Raw genomic sequence first — 13,793 nt, forward strand, 5'->3', positions numbered from 1 at the left:
TGTAGAAAATACAGAAAACTGAGTAAAGGTGCACTCAGTTAACATTGTGGCTGGTTGATATGGTATTTAAGAATCCAGTAATCACAAAGTCGTTAAAAAATCATTTAAACAATTAATTTATTGTAGTTCAATGTTAAAAAAATATATATATATATTTCAATGCTGCTGTGTTTTTCAATATGAAAACAGTTTGACTCATTCTTGAAATGTACTGTTTTTGTCCTTCACAGTTTTGACATTCTGTACTAGGGCTGAAGGTTAAATTCTTCTGTGATTGTAGACAAGAAGGTTGCTGAATAGTTCCCACAGCCCTTCTAAAGATCTAAGCTTTCATGCAGACAGTGGGTCACACAGTTCTGAGCTCCATACATCCCAGTTAAATATGTATCAAATGGTTGGAAACATTTAAGGAATGCTCTTTTTAATTCATAAAACTTTCCACTTCCTCTCAGTTTTACTTCATCGTTTCCTTCCCCGGGCGCTGCAGTGCTTTTAGGAATCTGGGGCCCTCTGGCCTTTTCCTAGATGAGTGCGTGTGATACGGTGGAAGAGCTCTCTCATGTGCGACTGCATTGTTTGACTCCATGCTTGTCCGACTCACTTTGCATCAGAGCGCAAAATAGGACAGGATTTGCTCAGATTGCTGGCAATTTGCTTAGCAAATAGCCACACCACTGGAACAGGGGGCTTCTCCACCCACAGTGATCTGCTCCGTAAATAAAGGCTGTGGATTACAAGCTTTTCAAGGTTGCTGAACATAGCCTGAAGCTCACTGGTTCAGTCCACATCCAAGCAAGCATTTCTTTTTGTAGCCAATCATCATTTCCTTGTTTTTATTTAGTAGTGCTCCAGATGCACAGAGGTTGGTATACAGTAGAGCTCTTTAGGGGTGAATGATATCCTAGATTTGATGTGGAGTGGCAAACCTTTCCTGAAGGAATCTGCAGGGAAAATGGAATTTATGACAGGGGACTTTCTTTGACCCAGTGAGAGAAAGAGACAAAAGTGCGAGAAAAACTCTTTGTTTGCTTGATATTCATTGGGTTGTTTTGTTGTGCTAACAGGGTTGGTGCAGATGGTGTTTTGTTGGGTCATGAAACATTGTGGTCATACAATACGCTTGGGATCTATGTTTGTTAATTGTTACAGCTCCCATGTCCATGTATGTGATTGTGTTTTCTGTGAAGGATTACTGAAATCCGTGGAGAGTCCAAGGAAATATCAGATTTGCCAGAAGTGATGCTACTTCTAAAAAGGTATTTCAGTTAAGCACTATAAATTTGCCTTCCCTGAACGCCTACTCCAAAATGAAAATTCTGTCATTTACTCACCCTTTTGTCATTCCAAACCTAAATTAGTTTTATTCATCAGTAGAACTCAAATGAACATACTGTGTATAATCAGGTGAATCTAATCATCATTTAGCCTTCATGGGGCTGTTTTGAAGTGCTTTTGTTACCATGGTGACACTCAGATAACAGGATATTATGGCTGATATGTTAGGGTTCATCATCGAACTTAAGTTAGCGTCTCCTCATCCTTTGTCTTAAATGTCTAACCCAGCAGGATTTAGACTGGCTTTGACCTGCCTGTGTGCGTGTGTGTTCTTATTGGGTATGTTACATGAGGTCACAGAGTTTGCTTTAGATGCATATGTAACACATTTCAAGCTGTCTTAAAATAGATGGATGGCATGTGGTCTTTACTCTTCCAGGTCATTATTTAGTGGTTTGTAAAATGGACTTCTGTAAGTCTGCTGTGAATTAAACTTTTGACCCTGAACAGCAGCCTAAACATCTTTTCAGACATAATTATTTATTCTAAGAATTTAATTAATTAATTAATTTGTTTATTCTAAGACTTTAAGATATTTATTATGATACAATGTTATGTGAGAGGGTTTACATGTTCCTTTAGCATTCATTTTTTAATATTGTCATGAAACAGAAATTCATCCCATTTTCGAAATGCATGTTTTTGGTCTTTGTGATCTAATTAAAAAAAAATGTTTGAGCCATAATTTTAATACAAAATATCATAACTTGTTCTTCCATGCATCTTTCTTACAAATTATCATAAGCTCACATTCAGATCAGACTCCATCTAATCAACAACCATTTGGATTGAATCAAGTCACATCTTGTTCTTTCCCCTCGTTAATCAGTTTAACTTTAATACGTCACAATATGGAAAATATAGAAAATATGGAAATCTGCTCACATCGCAGCATTTCCTAGCTCACTGTAAAAGAAGATTAGCAGTGAACTGTGACTTAAAGGAGACATTACAGACAGTTTCTGACAATCTCATGTTAATCTTGAATACTTATAGGGTAGTATTGCTTCTTTCTCATATCCCTGAAGAGTTTTTACTTTTATCAGATTTACAAAAGACAGATACGGCTTTACACATCTTGCTGAAATCAGTCAAGCTCCTCTAGGCATGCCGTGGGCGGAGCTATAGAGTCTCGAGCACCCTTTAAAAAGAATTCCACCCTTTATGATGTCATACAGGGCCATACTCAAAAAAAAAAAAAAAACGTTCCATAATTTATACAAACCCTCGAAGAGAGTATTTGGCACAGTAATACTCCATCATACATCCAACTTGTTGAAATTTTGGTCATGTTTATTATGAGACTCCAACTCTGTAACATTGTAAATAAGTCAGAATGCATCACATGGCATTAACTCTCCACTTTAAATTTTGCTCTGTATATCACTGCTAATGTTGATTAATATTTATTTACTTTAGCCATTTAGAATGCTATTTACTGTATTAATTACTATTGTGTGGCATTGTAAAATTATGAAGGTCTGGTCTCCCAAATTCCATTGATTTGTCTTCTAATGAAATGTGCTCAATAAAGCATGTCGATGTATATTCCATTAACAAGTCAAGTCACCTTTATTTATATAGTGCATTTAACAATACAGATTGTCAAAGCAACTGTACAGCATTATTTAGGAAAATAGTGTGTCAGTAATGCAAAATGACAATAGTAAACACTAAATTTTCAGTTAAAGGCAGTTCATCATTGAATTCAGTGATGTGACCATCCAGCTCAGTTCAGTTTAAATTGTATCTGTGATTAAATTGTAAGTCAACGATATCACTGGAAATGAACAAAGTGACTTATTTCTCTCAGACGTGTCTGGATTGATACAGGACACTGCAGACTAGCAGAAGCCCTGCAGCTTCATTTAGACAGCAGTGTTTTTTCCTCGCTTGTACAATTACACACCCAGTGGTCAAGCTCAAACTGAACATTGATCAGCTCATCATGGTCAATGCTGACACACTCTCTCACACACACACACACACATGTGCAGTAATAAAATAAATCAGTTCCCGCTCAGTTCCCAGTTTCTTAAAAAAATAATAATAATAATACACACAATTTTCAGGGAAAATTAATATAATTTTTTTAAAATATCCTTTTCAGCAGTAATAAATGGCTGTTTCAGTGTTGATTGATTGACATCAGAGGTAGTGTGGTCTGAACGATTTACAGTCTGTTGTTTCATCAGAACAGAGAAAGAAATCTAAGACTGTCATGTAGGAATGAATTTATATCCCATTGCGGCCTTTTCTAAAGCCACAGACCTCTGGAACGTGTCATTGAAAGCTCTGTCTTGTTTACTACCTGTCATTTGAGTGATATATTGTCATGGTGCTCTGAAGGCAAATGCTCTGTGTTAGTGTTTGATCCATCAGTTAGTGTTTCTGCGTATGTACCTGTAATGTTTGTGTTGTTCTGTACAGGTGAGTTGTTATTACCAGCTTCACACGCAATGTTATAAAATGGGGACATACCACACATTTATATCATTATTTTAATTTTAATATAACAATTATTTTATTTATTCATGAGTAGTTTTTTTTATCACAAATGTCTATAAAGAGAAGTTTTGACAGATATAATCGACCTCTGGGGACAAATCAAATCAAACTCATAGATTGCAATAACTATGTCAACTTAACAAACAGAATATATGTCTGATTTTCCTACCCAAAGCTGGGTAGACATCTGTTCTTGTTTCTCTAATATCTCATCTACATTGTTATGACGTACGGAGTCTTTGGGGTGAGAGAAAGCAAGATAAGCTTTAAAGAGTGTGTAGACTAAACAAGCAGTCAGCATCCTGTCTTATTTGTAGACCACTGACAGACTGTGTCATGAGTATCAGCTGTAATTACAGTGTGTGCAACACTCAAGTTCTGGAAGAAAAAATGCCATTTATTTCTCCACAGAGAAATACATGTACACTAACGGTCAAAAGTTTGGATTAATTAAGATTATTGCACTGCTCTTTGTCTCTTATGCTTACAAGGCTGCATTTATTTGATAAAAAATATTGTGAAAAATTATTGCATTATATAATTGAATATATTGTAAAATGTAAATTATTCCTGTGATGGCAAATTTTCAGCACCGTTACTCCAGTCTTCACTGTCAATTTAAGAAACCTTTCTAATATGCTGATTTGGTGCTCAAGAAACATTTATTATTATCAATGTTGAAAACAGTTGTGCTGCTTAATCTTTTTGTGGAACTAGTGCTGTTGTAACGGTAGGCAGTGACTTATTGCTGTCGTTCCATTTCAAACGGCCGTCAGCAAAACAGATTTTCGTCTTGTCATGTTTGACTCATGAGTCATTGCGTGTAGAATGTATTAAGTGCTGTAAAAGTGGGAGGACAGTTTGCGTGCCTGTGCCAGGATCTTATTGTCTGTGATAATATAGTCGTGCGTCAGTCAGTCCGCCTCGTCTCTTGCTGACCCTGAGGGTCTCGCACAAAGCAGCCTCATGAGAAACCCTTCTGTTCCACAGAATGACTTCACTGTTCCACTAACCCTCATCTGGGAACACAGTTAAGAGGAAAACACTGTTGTGTCTGTGTCTGAGTGAGAGAGAGATACAGAAAGAGATAAAGGGTTTTTCTATCCCTCACTGTCACAGATAGGAGGGGGGACGCTCATGCCTGTGCATGAATGTGCGTTTGCAGTTTGGATGTAATAATTGGGCCAACAGTGAGCTGCCACTCCACTGAATCATGTGACATTTGATTACATATCTGACTTTGACATGTTGTACAGCATAGTTTGCTGAAAGGGTGGTGGGGAATTGTTAGCCCAGTATTTCCTGGTGGAGTACTTTCCAGCAATAATACAAATCATATCAGTGCAAATAGATGCAAGATAATGAGAGGCATCAGGGTTGAATATGACTGAGGTAAATCAGCGCAGATGTGATTCGGTTGCTGAATTGTGAGGAGGTCGAGATGATTTGCCCTTAACTCACACCACCGGACAACTCGGTATTTCTGTGTCGGGGACTCGGGGAGGTAATTGTTAACTGGATTAGGAGATGTGGGCATTGCACTTGAAAATGAATACAAATTGATTGTAAGAAAAAGGCATGTTTGAAGCAGATGAAATGATTGGAGGAGTCTGGCGTATTTCACCAGAGGAGTCAGTTTCACTAGAAGATCGAGATCGAACAATTTGATAAAAAAAATTACAAGGTGAAAAAAAACAGAAAAGAAAAAAGAACTAAACATGCATTTACAATATAGGGTGAATAGATATTTCTTGATGACTTTAACAAGTTTGGCATAATCTTTTATAATTTTATAGAAGAACAATAGTTTTATAATACTGCTGCTACTTTCTATTAACTTTTACAAAAGCTTGTGGTGCAACCAACATACAGAGGAAAAAAAAGGGGACTCCTGCAAACCCCTATGACTGCGTGTCGAGGGCAATGATTTTTGCCTTTCTAGAAAATACAAATGTAGTATATATTAACATGCTTTCTCTCCTTATCTCTTTGAATTGCTTATTTTTTGTGGTGATATTGTCTCCAAATATTTATATAAATGTAAATATGCACACAGTAATAATATGGACATTTTTAATGGTCCTTTAAGAGCTTGTTGGGCCCTGATCATGACTGTGAACTACCACTGAATGGAAAGAACGGTTTAACAATTATTTAAGAAATAACAACTTTTTTCCTGGAAAGTATAACATTTTATGGGATTTTAACAACATGAGGATGAATAAACTATGACATAATAGTATTTTTGGATGAACTGTTGCTTTAGCTGTGAGGTCATTCTTGTGAGTGTTTGTGTGGGTGATCTCTGTCTCTGTGGCTAACCGCTGTCTCTCTGCTCCTGTAGGTTTGTCAGAGTTGGTGAAGGATCTTTCCCTGATCATCAGTGTGTGTCTCAGATGAGCGTGTTCAGCATGGACATGGAGGATTTCCCCCCTCCTCCCCCTGACAGTAAGCAGCTCTGTTCTCTCACAGCTCTCAGCACACACACTGTGTTTACACTGACAAGCGGACAGTATGTAAATGCATATATGGGTTTGAAAATTCTGGCACAAATGAAACTGTTGATGTTTAAAGCATTTAAAAGCAACAAAAGTTTTACTGACCAGTATCTTGGTCATAGTCGCTCTCACTGTGTCGAATGCATTGGAAAATCATGCTTACAGGAGCCCGAAGGATAGAGAGAAGAGAATGAACAGTGTAAACACATTCCATTGCTCAGCCACTAAGGAGCGTGTGGGCTGAAGAATGGAGGAACGCCAGAATGAATGCAGGGGAGGTGAAAAAAAGCAGCCCGAGAACATAGCTCTTTCTTGATGCAGAGAGAATGACAGATGAGAGAGAAGGATTCGTTTTTAGTCAGCAAATTGGTATTCACTTTATGATTTTACACTGCCTGTAGCTCTGAGGTCTTTGCCAAAAACAGCTAACCAAGGATCAGCAATTGTAAGGAATGAGACACATTTGAGGTGATCAGCTGGTGTTAAAGTTTAAACCAAAACTGCACACTTTCCACATTATTTTAAAGCTCTTACTTTATCTCCCTCTTCCTCCATTAATTATCACAGAGAGACCTGAAAGTGGCTTTATCAGCTCTCTGTGTTCATGCCTCGGGTACTTTCTTTAGACTAGTATTTTTTCTCATCACTGTGAAGAAAGCTAACTAATCGGAAGCCCCTCCACCTTTCCTGAACTCTTAACCTTTGACATTTCCCTTGAAAGATATGGCCAAGTGGAGATCTGCATGCGTGTTCTGCCCTGTACTTCCACACCAGGTGCTCAGTGTCTCACCGTGATGAGTGATCCTTGAGGTCCTAGTTTGACCTTTAGTTTAAGCTTTGATGCTGTTTTAACACGGAGTCAGATTTTCCTGTTTGTTTCATTGTAAACCGTTCATTCACAGTACTGAATGTCATGTTGATGGGTACATGGAGATTGTTTCTGTTTGCATGCCGACTGTCATGTGTAGATGTAAGGCATGCAGGGACGCCGCTCCTGCCAGCTCACAGTGAATAAAGATGACATCCCATCTGTCAACAAGTAACAGTGGTAAACCAAACTACTTTAAGATGGGTTCACACTCGACTGTTTATTTTTATAATTTAAAATTGTTGCCTGTCAGATTGTATGATATGAGCCCAGTGAGACCTTTGGTACAAGCCAGTGTTCGATGTACTTTTTTTTTCTTAGGATATTGTGTATAATGTGGCCCTGATAAATGAAAGTATTATTGTTAAAAAAAAAAAAGCCCAGCAGTAGGGGGGGTTATTTAATATGTAAAAAAATTTGTGGTCAAAAACCAAGACGTGTGCACCTGGCTTTAAGTGCCTTAAAATGAGATATTCTTTACATATGGAGGTCAGCAGAGGAAATTGGTCTAACAGGGTTGATTTTGGACTCCGTCTGAAGGGGGGAGGAAAGCATGTTTTCACTATGTTTGGAATCTCTGCTATTCCACTGAGCAAACTCATACTAGTGGAAAATGGTGGATTTATCAACTTGAAGAGATAACTGTTTCCATCAGCGGAAACATGGTTTCCTGGGCAGAGGTCCAGAGTCTTTCAGTTTTACCACTCCTCATTATCCCTGTGAGAGTAAAAAAACATTTAAAACTCCATGTAATTCATTTTAGTGGTTTAAAGATGTCTGCATACACATTCTTGTTTTGTAAATAAACTGTCTGTAAAACTCTGTAATGGGCTTAATTACTGTAGTGTAGTATAATGGCCACTGTGTGTGTGCACTTCTGCCCTGTGAGGGAGGCCGAGATTGGACAGGGGGATCCAGAGCTGAATGGAGGAAAAGAACTCTCACATTACTCACATTTTTAAAGAGTGAGTCACTGGGTCAAGAGAATCCATGAACTGCCAAGGGTTTGCTTCATAATGGCCTCACACCGTCAAGGGCTCCCTCCCTGTCTCTTCTCTTATTCCTCTGTCCTCCAATCTTGGATATCTTTCATCCATACTGTAAAGCTGGCATTTTTTTTTCTTCAGTTTTTTGCTGATGCAGAATCTTTAAAGACTGATGGAAAGAGACCAACTCAGACAAAACGTTCCTTAAAGGGACGGTTCTCCCAAAATGTAAATACTGTCATTTATGCTTCACTTCATGCTGTTCCAAACCAGTACGTTTTCATCTTACACAAAAATGCTCATTTTTAAGACTTACAGTGGCTTTCCGATTTATTTTTTCTTTCTTTTTTCCCCTCTGTCTTTTGTTCTTTGGTCCCAGTAGACTTGTTTCCTCTTTAACACGTCAGCCCTGTGGAAAATAAGCAGTGGGTTTATTTGACCCTGTTTCCTTTCAGCATATGTGTGCTTCCTGTACCCCAGTTTTAGTGTTTGATTTTGCTTCACTGTTTCCGTACAACTTTGTGCCATTTGTAACTCTGAGAGGCAGTTTGTGGAGAGGGTTCTTGTACATACCCTTAAATTAGAATTTGCTATTAAAAGTCTGAAAATGTGTCTTTGTAAACCTTGGCTGGGCAGAGAGGAAGGCGTGAACAAACCTCAACCACAAAATACTCCATTCACAGAGTATCTTGAGCCATTTCTTATTTATAGTTTGTACCATACTCAACATCAGTAAAAACATATTTTTCTCTCTCTTTAGTGTTGGATGAGGAAGATGAGGGTGAGAGGTTTGAGTTTGATGACAGTGGTGATGAAGCCCCCGAGGCAGATCGGCCACCCCCTGAACCTGAGGGAATCCCCGTGCCTCCCCCCTGCTCATCAGCAGCTGGGGGCGCACCCGTAAATAGAACAAGTCCAAACCCGGAGAACTTACTCACCGCAGAGGCTGATCTGCCCCCTCCACCTCAGGACTGCCTCACTAATAACAGCCCTTTGGCTCTTGCACCCTTCCCACAGTGTGATCTACCCCCTCCTCCTGTAGAACTAGAGCGAGGGCCACCGGAGGGCGCTACAGGAGCTGCTGTTGACAGCGAGCAGGACAGTAAGTTTACAGTACATATTAAGATGATTGATTTCATCTGTGAAATTTGTTTTACAATTATTTAGTTAATTCTGCTTTAGAAATCACAAGAGTATGATTATTCTATTGACAGAACTATAATTTTTAGGAAAAAAGTCTTAATCTCAGATATGCTTCAGATAAGCTTAATAAACAAAGTATATATGTGCCATGTAATTTTTTTTAAAATCATTTTATTGATCTACAATAAAAATATAAAAGACAATTAATTTTGGAATGTTTTATTTTGTTTTCTGTACAATATTACACATCATATTAAAAAAAAATGGGGGTTTTATGCATGAAAATATATAGATATAATGAAGGGGGTCTCTCACAGGAGACCATCATATTTAGAAATCCTTGCTATTAAACATTTTGAAACCCCTGTTCTATGGTATTTCGTTGTGATGGTTTGTGGTGACTACAATGAGTTTTATGCAGTTTAACCACTTCCTTTTGTGAGCATGACACCAATTCAGTTGAAAAATCAGCCTACACCACTTTTTTTTTTCTTACATGGTTTCTGAGGATACATCTGTCTCTTTCTCTTTCTCTCTAACTGTTGTTAATGTAGATATTCGTCTCAGGAATCCCTCCCACATATGATAATGTGAATTAGCAATGATTATTCACTAGAATAGCTGCAGAAACTGTATTTTCCAATGGAAATGTAGTTTTCAATTTCCTAGAAGACTTGCAGTCTCACACTGTCCTGATAAGTCACTGTACTTTCTGATCAATAGTGAACAGAGGTGCTGGGTCCAACTCCAGGCTCAAAGTCAGCCCCTACTCTGTGATTGACATCGGCCCTATCCAGCAGCAGCTGCTGTCAGAGCAGAGCGGCACTCCCTCCTCTCCCTCAGCCAATGAGAGCGAAAGAGACATTCGGGATGTACCCAGTAGCCCTGGGTTGTCCTCTGGGTATTCAGTGCCAGTGCCATGTGGTTATGCAACGCCCTCAAGTGTGCCGTTGATCCCACCAACCTACACCACCCCAGTTATCATCCGACACTTCTCTATGGATGAAGATGGTAAAAAAGAGAGATTATTCCTACCTGTTTCCATTTAATTTGTTCTCTCCATTGGTCCGGTTGGAATAGGGGTTCACCATCCCCATACATATCCTCTCTCTTTTCTCTTTCCTTGCGCTCAACTAATTTCTCTCTTGCTATCCATCTCTATTTTTTTTTTATTTTTTATTATTAAGTTTTGCCACGAAGAAGTTGGGGATAATTTTAGCAGTGGCCTTGGCTGTGATGAAGTTTTCTGTTTTCTCTTAAGTGTAACTCAATTTTACATGATCATCTAGACTTGTCTGTAGGTAGACACACAACAGCACATTGCTGTCCCCTTGTGGTTTAAAGGTGTTCGAACTGTAAACCTGATTCAAACTGAAAATTTTTCGGTTTTGACATGGTCTGAACTTGGCTTTATGTGATTTTAAGAATTTTATGAGGCATGTTTGAATGTGTTTATCTGTGCTATTCTGTTAATGCATGAATTATTTTGTTGTGTCCTGCAGTGACTGTGGTGGGAGCAGGACATACTCCAGTGGACAGGTGAGTCAGACCGCACAGATGCAACATTATGTGTGCTATAACATTATATCTGAGTCTGAGATGACGGATGCATATTAATTTTCTTTCTGCTGTATGACAATTATTTTTATTTATATTTTTTGTTCTATTTTAGTGCATTTCTTTCTATATTTGTGTGGCAGTTTTGTAATTGCATGATAATGTACAAAATAGTTTGGACTTCATGTTCTCATAATAATATTTAAACACTGCAGTGCAAACACAGATGGATATTTAAAGTGAAGTTTGTGTGTGTGTGTGCTAATTCCAAGTGGTATGTCCAGTGTTTTCAGTGAAGAGTGTCCAGTCATCAGAGAGGAAGATGCTCTTGCTAAGTGGGTGTCAGACCCAGCGAACACGGCTTGGATGGAGAGTAAGTTCTTAGCATTTTTTTAAGCCGAAAAAATGCTTAGATTTACATGTGAATGTACTGTACACATGAAGCCTTGTTTGGCTGTGTTTCCTGTTTTTGAAGAGAATCTCAGACATTTCCTTCCTTCTCACTGAGGAACTGCTCAGCCTCCTTCTCAGGATTTGTTAACACATACTGTATGCATACTCTAAGACCCACTGCTTTGGTTTGGCTGGACATGAGAAAATGAGCCTTGTGTATTTGTTGGCATATTTCTGTTTGCTTTAGGTCCTGATGAAGTGATTTATGATGATGTACCGAGAGAGAACTCTGGATCCACTACAGGTGTGTTCATCTGGTCTTTTTCTTTATCTGAACTTATTTTATGATGTATTTGTTCATGTTTATTAATCTTTCTGGTAACAGCTGGAATACAATCATGTTGTGATTGCACACCACATTGCACATTTTGTATCTGTTTTATCCTCCATATGGTTTTCAATTACTACAGTTATTAATAATTCGATTCTAATTCAGATTAGTTGACTGATTCAGAATTGTTTGAGAGAATTGATGCATCTATAAATGAATTGTTTTTCCACCCCTGTAGCCTGGCTATGAAAATGTGAGAGATATGAAAACTGAGAGTAAAATGTGCCTACTCAGCGATAAGAAAGTGTCATGTGACTGACAGCTCTGATGTTACAGTTGATGACAGACACGAGGGACTGAATGGGGACTGTTTTTGAACAATGTGAAAACTGTGTGCATGTCAGACCCAGATGAGATGATCTATGATGATGTTGAGCTCGGGGAAGAGGGCGGCAGCAGCTCTCTGGACAACGGCTGGAGCTCCAGTGAGTTTGAAAGCTATGAGGAAGCCAGTGACACAGAGAATGGACATGGAGAGAACGGCCTCCCCGATGCGTTTGTCAGGGGCCGTGCACCCAGCAAGAAAACACACGTGTGTATTCACACTCATACCATCTCTCCCTCTTTCTCATATTATTTCTCTTTTTTTCCCTCTGCTGTCTATAATTCGACTGTTTCTTTGGCTTGAGCAGCAGAGATAAAGTGTGCAAGATATTTAGAGGTGTCTGTGAGTATAATGAGATCTGGTGCCTAGATCATAGGTTTTTCACATTTGCCCACACTAATATTTAGAAACAATGGGAAAAGACTGCTTGTAATGGTTTTGGTTTTGTTTGTGTGTGTTAGTACTGATCCAATAGAAGAGGTTTATTTGAGCCAACACTGTGTGTGTGTGTGTGTGTGTGTGTGTTTATTTAAAAGTCTAACCAAGGCATTGGTTTATTTCTGAACTGATGGAACAAATTGAGTCATAATTTTTTCCGGTGAGAGAGAGATTTATGGGAGTTTGTTTAAGAGTGTGTGTGTCTGTGTGTGTGTGTGTGAGGTATAAGATTAATTTATGAGAAAGTGCCTAAAAAAATTTTTTTTTTAAGTAATATTTCTGAATTGTAATCTCTAACATTCCATTTATAACCAACAATAATTTTGTTTTTATATAAAATAAGTAATCATGTATTTAAGAATTATTTCAGAATTAATTCGATTTTCATTTTTGTGTATTTTTTTTTAAGTGTTTATAATGTTGATTGTCAGGCATTACAGAAAATACTTATCATAAAAACATTAATATAAATGATCAAATTATTGAAATATTATGGGATTTTATTTTCAGTCAATAGTAAACAACAGAATGTGATGTAGACATTATTACTGGAATGAGATTCTGAATAGAATGAGGAAATGAAGTGATGGCAGTAACTCGTTCTCTGCCCCTTGTTCAGCTGTCTGAAGATCTGGTGCGTTTGAAAGAGCACTATGAGAGAAAGATGCGAGATCTCATGGTAAACACAGTGGGGACAGTAGAGCTACAGCAGCTCAAACACAAACACGAACAAAAGGTAAAAGAACAAGAATACGTATGTCAGCCTGACTGACAGCTCTCCGTCTCTGCTAGTCGTCCTGGTGGTGGGCTTCCTCTGTGCCATCCCTAGACCTCCGTCATCCCCACTAAACATCTGTTTGTGTCTCCACTGATGTAGCTGTTGTCATCTGTGGAGAGTGTATGTTGTTCACAGTTTTACCTCTCATTCATGCTCCCTTCATGTGTGGCTTCGCATGTCGTTCTGTGTTTGAAAACATTGTTGGTATATGATTTTCCCCTTCAGTGACTGCCACAGCAGGGCAAACATTTTATTAAATATTTGAATAATGGGACTGCTTTTTGCAAAAGTTCTGCAGATTTGCAGTTTTGGAGCTGCAGTTGCAGTCGCTGTTTCTTTTTTTTATCCATCGGTCTTCATGTTCTGTCGTCCTTCCTTTTACTCATCTGGTGTCAGTGTCGATCTTTTCATCGTATGTTTAGATGCATGTTTAGTTGAGATCTTATGTTCAAGTTGAATAGTTATTCTCCACAGTGGTGGGTTCATCTTGTTAACGCCTGTTAAAATGATCTGAAATCTCAGGGGTGAATTCACTGAAGTGTTGCGACGCTTTTGTGTGCGGCATTCCTGAAG

General features: G+C 38.4%; 1 protein-coding gene across 5 annotated transcripts in view; it reads left to right on the top strand.

The window, feature by feature from the left end:
- arhgef10 (Rho guanine nucleotide exchange factor (GEF) 10) overlaps positions 1-13,793 on the top strand; it is a 37,170-nt gene that overhangs the window by 1,088 nt on the left and 22,289 nt on the right. Inside the window, exons 2-9 of one of the 5 annotated variants that reach the window (XM_026261140.1) lie at positions 6,188-6,291; positions 8,956-9,297; positions 10,062-10,349; positions 10,841-10,877; positions 11,168-11,268; positions 11,536-11,592; positions 12,024-12,211; positions 13,062-13,178. In XM_026261140.1, the coding sequence (XP_026116925.1) occupies positions 6,240-6,291; positions 8,956-9,297; positions 10,062-10,349; positions 10,841-10,877; positions 11,168-11,268; positions 11,536-11,592; positions 12,024-12,211; positions 13,062-13,178 (1,182 nt within the window). In that variant the 5' untranslated portion in view covers positions 6,188-6,239. The remainder of the gene's footprint in view (positions 1-6,187; positions 6,292-8,955; positions 9,298-10,061; positions 10,350-10,840; positions 10,878-11,167; positions 11,269-11,535; positions 11,593-12,023; positions 12,212-13,061; positions 13,179-13,793) is intronic. The other 4 variants (XM_026261141.1, XM_026261142.1, XM_026261143.1 and 1 more) reach the window with 4 other exon arrangements.

This window comes from Carassius auratus, unplaced genomic scaffold, assembly GCF_003368295.1.
Source record: "Carassius auratus strain Wakin unplaced genomic scaffold, ASM336829v1 scaf_tig00215781, whole genome shotgun sequence".
Lineage (NCBI taxonomy): Eukaryota > Metazoa > Chordata > Actinopteri > Cypriniformes > Cyprinidae > Carassius > Carassius auratus.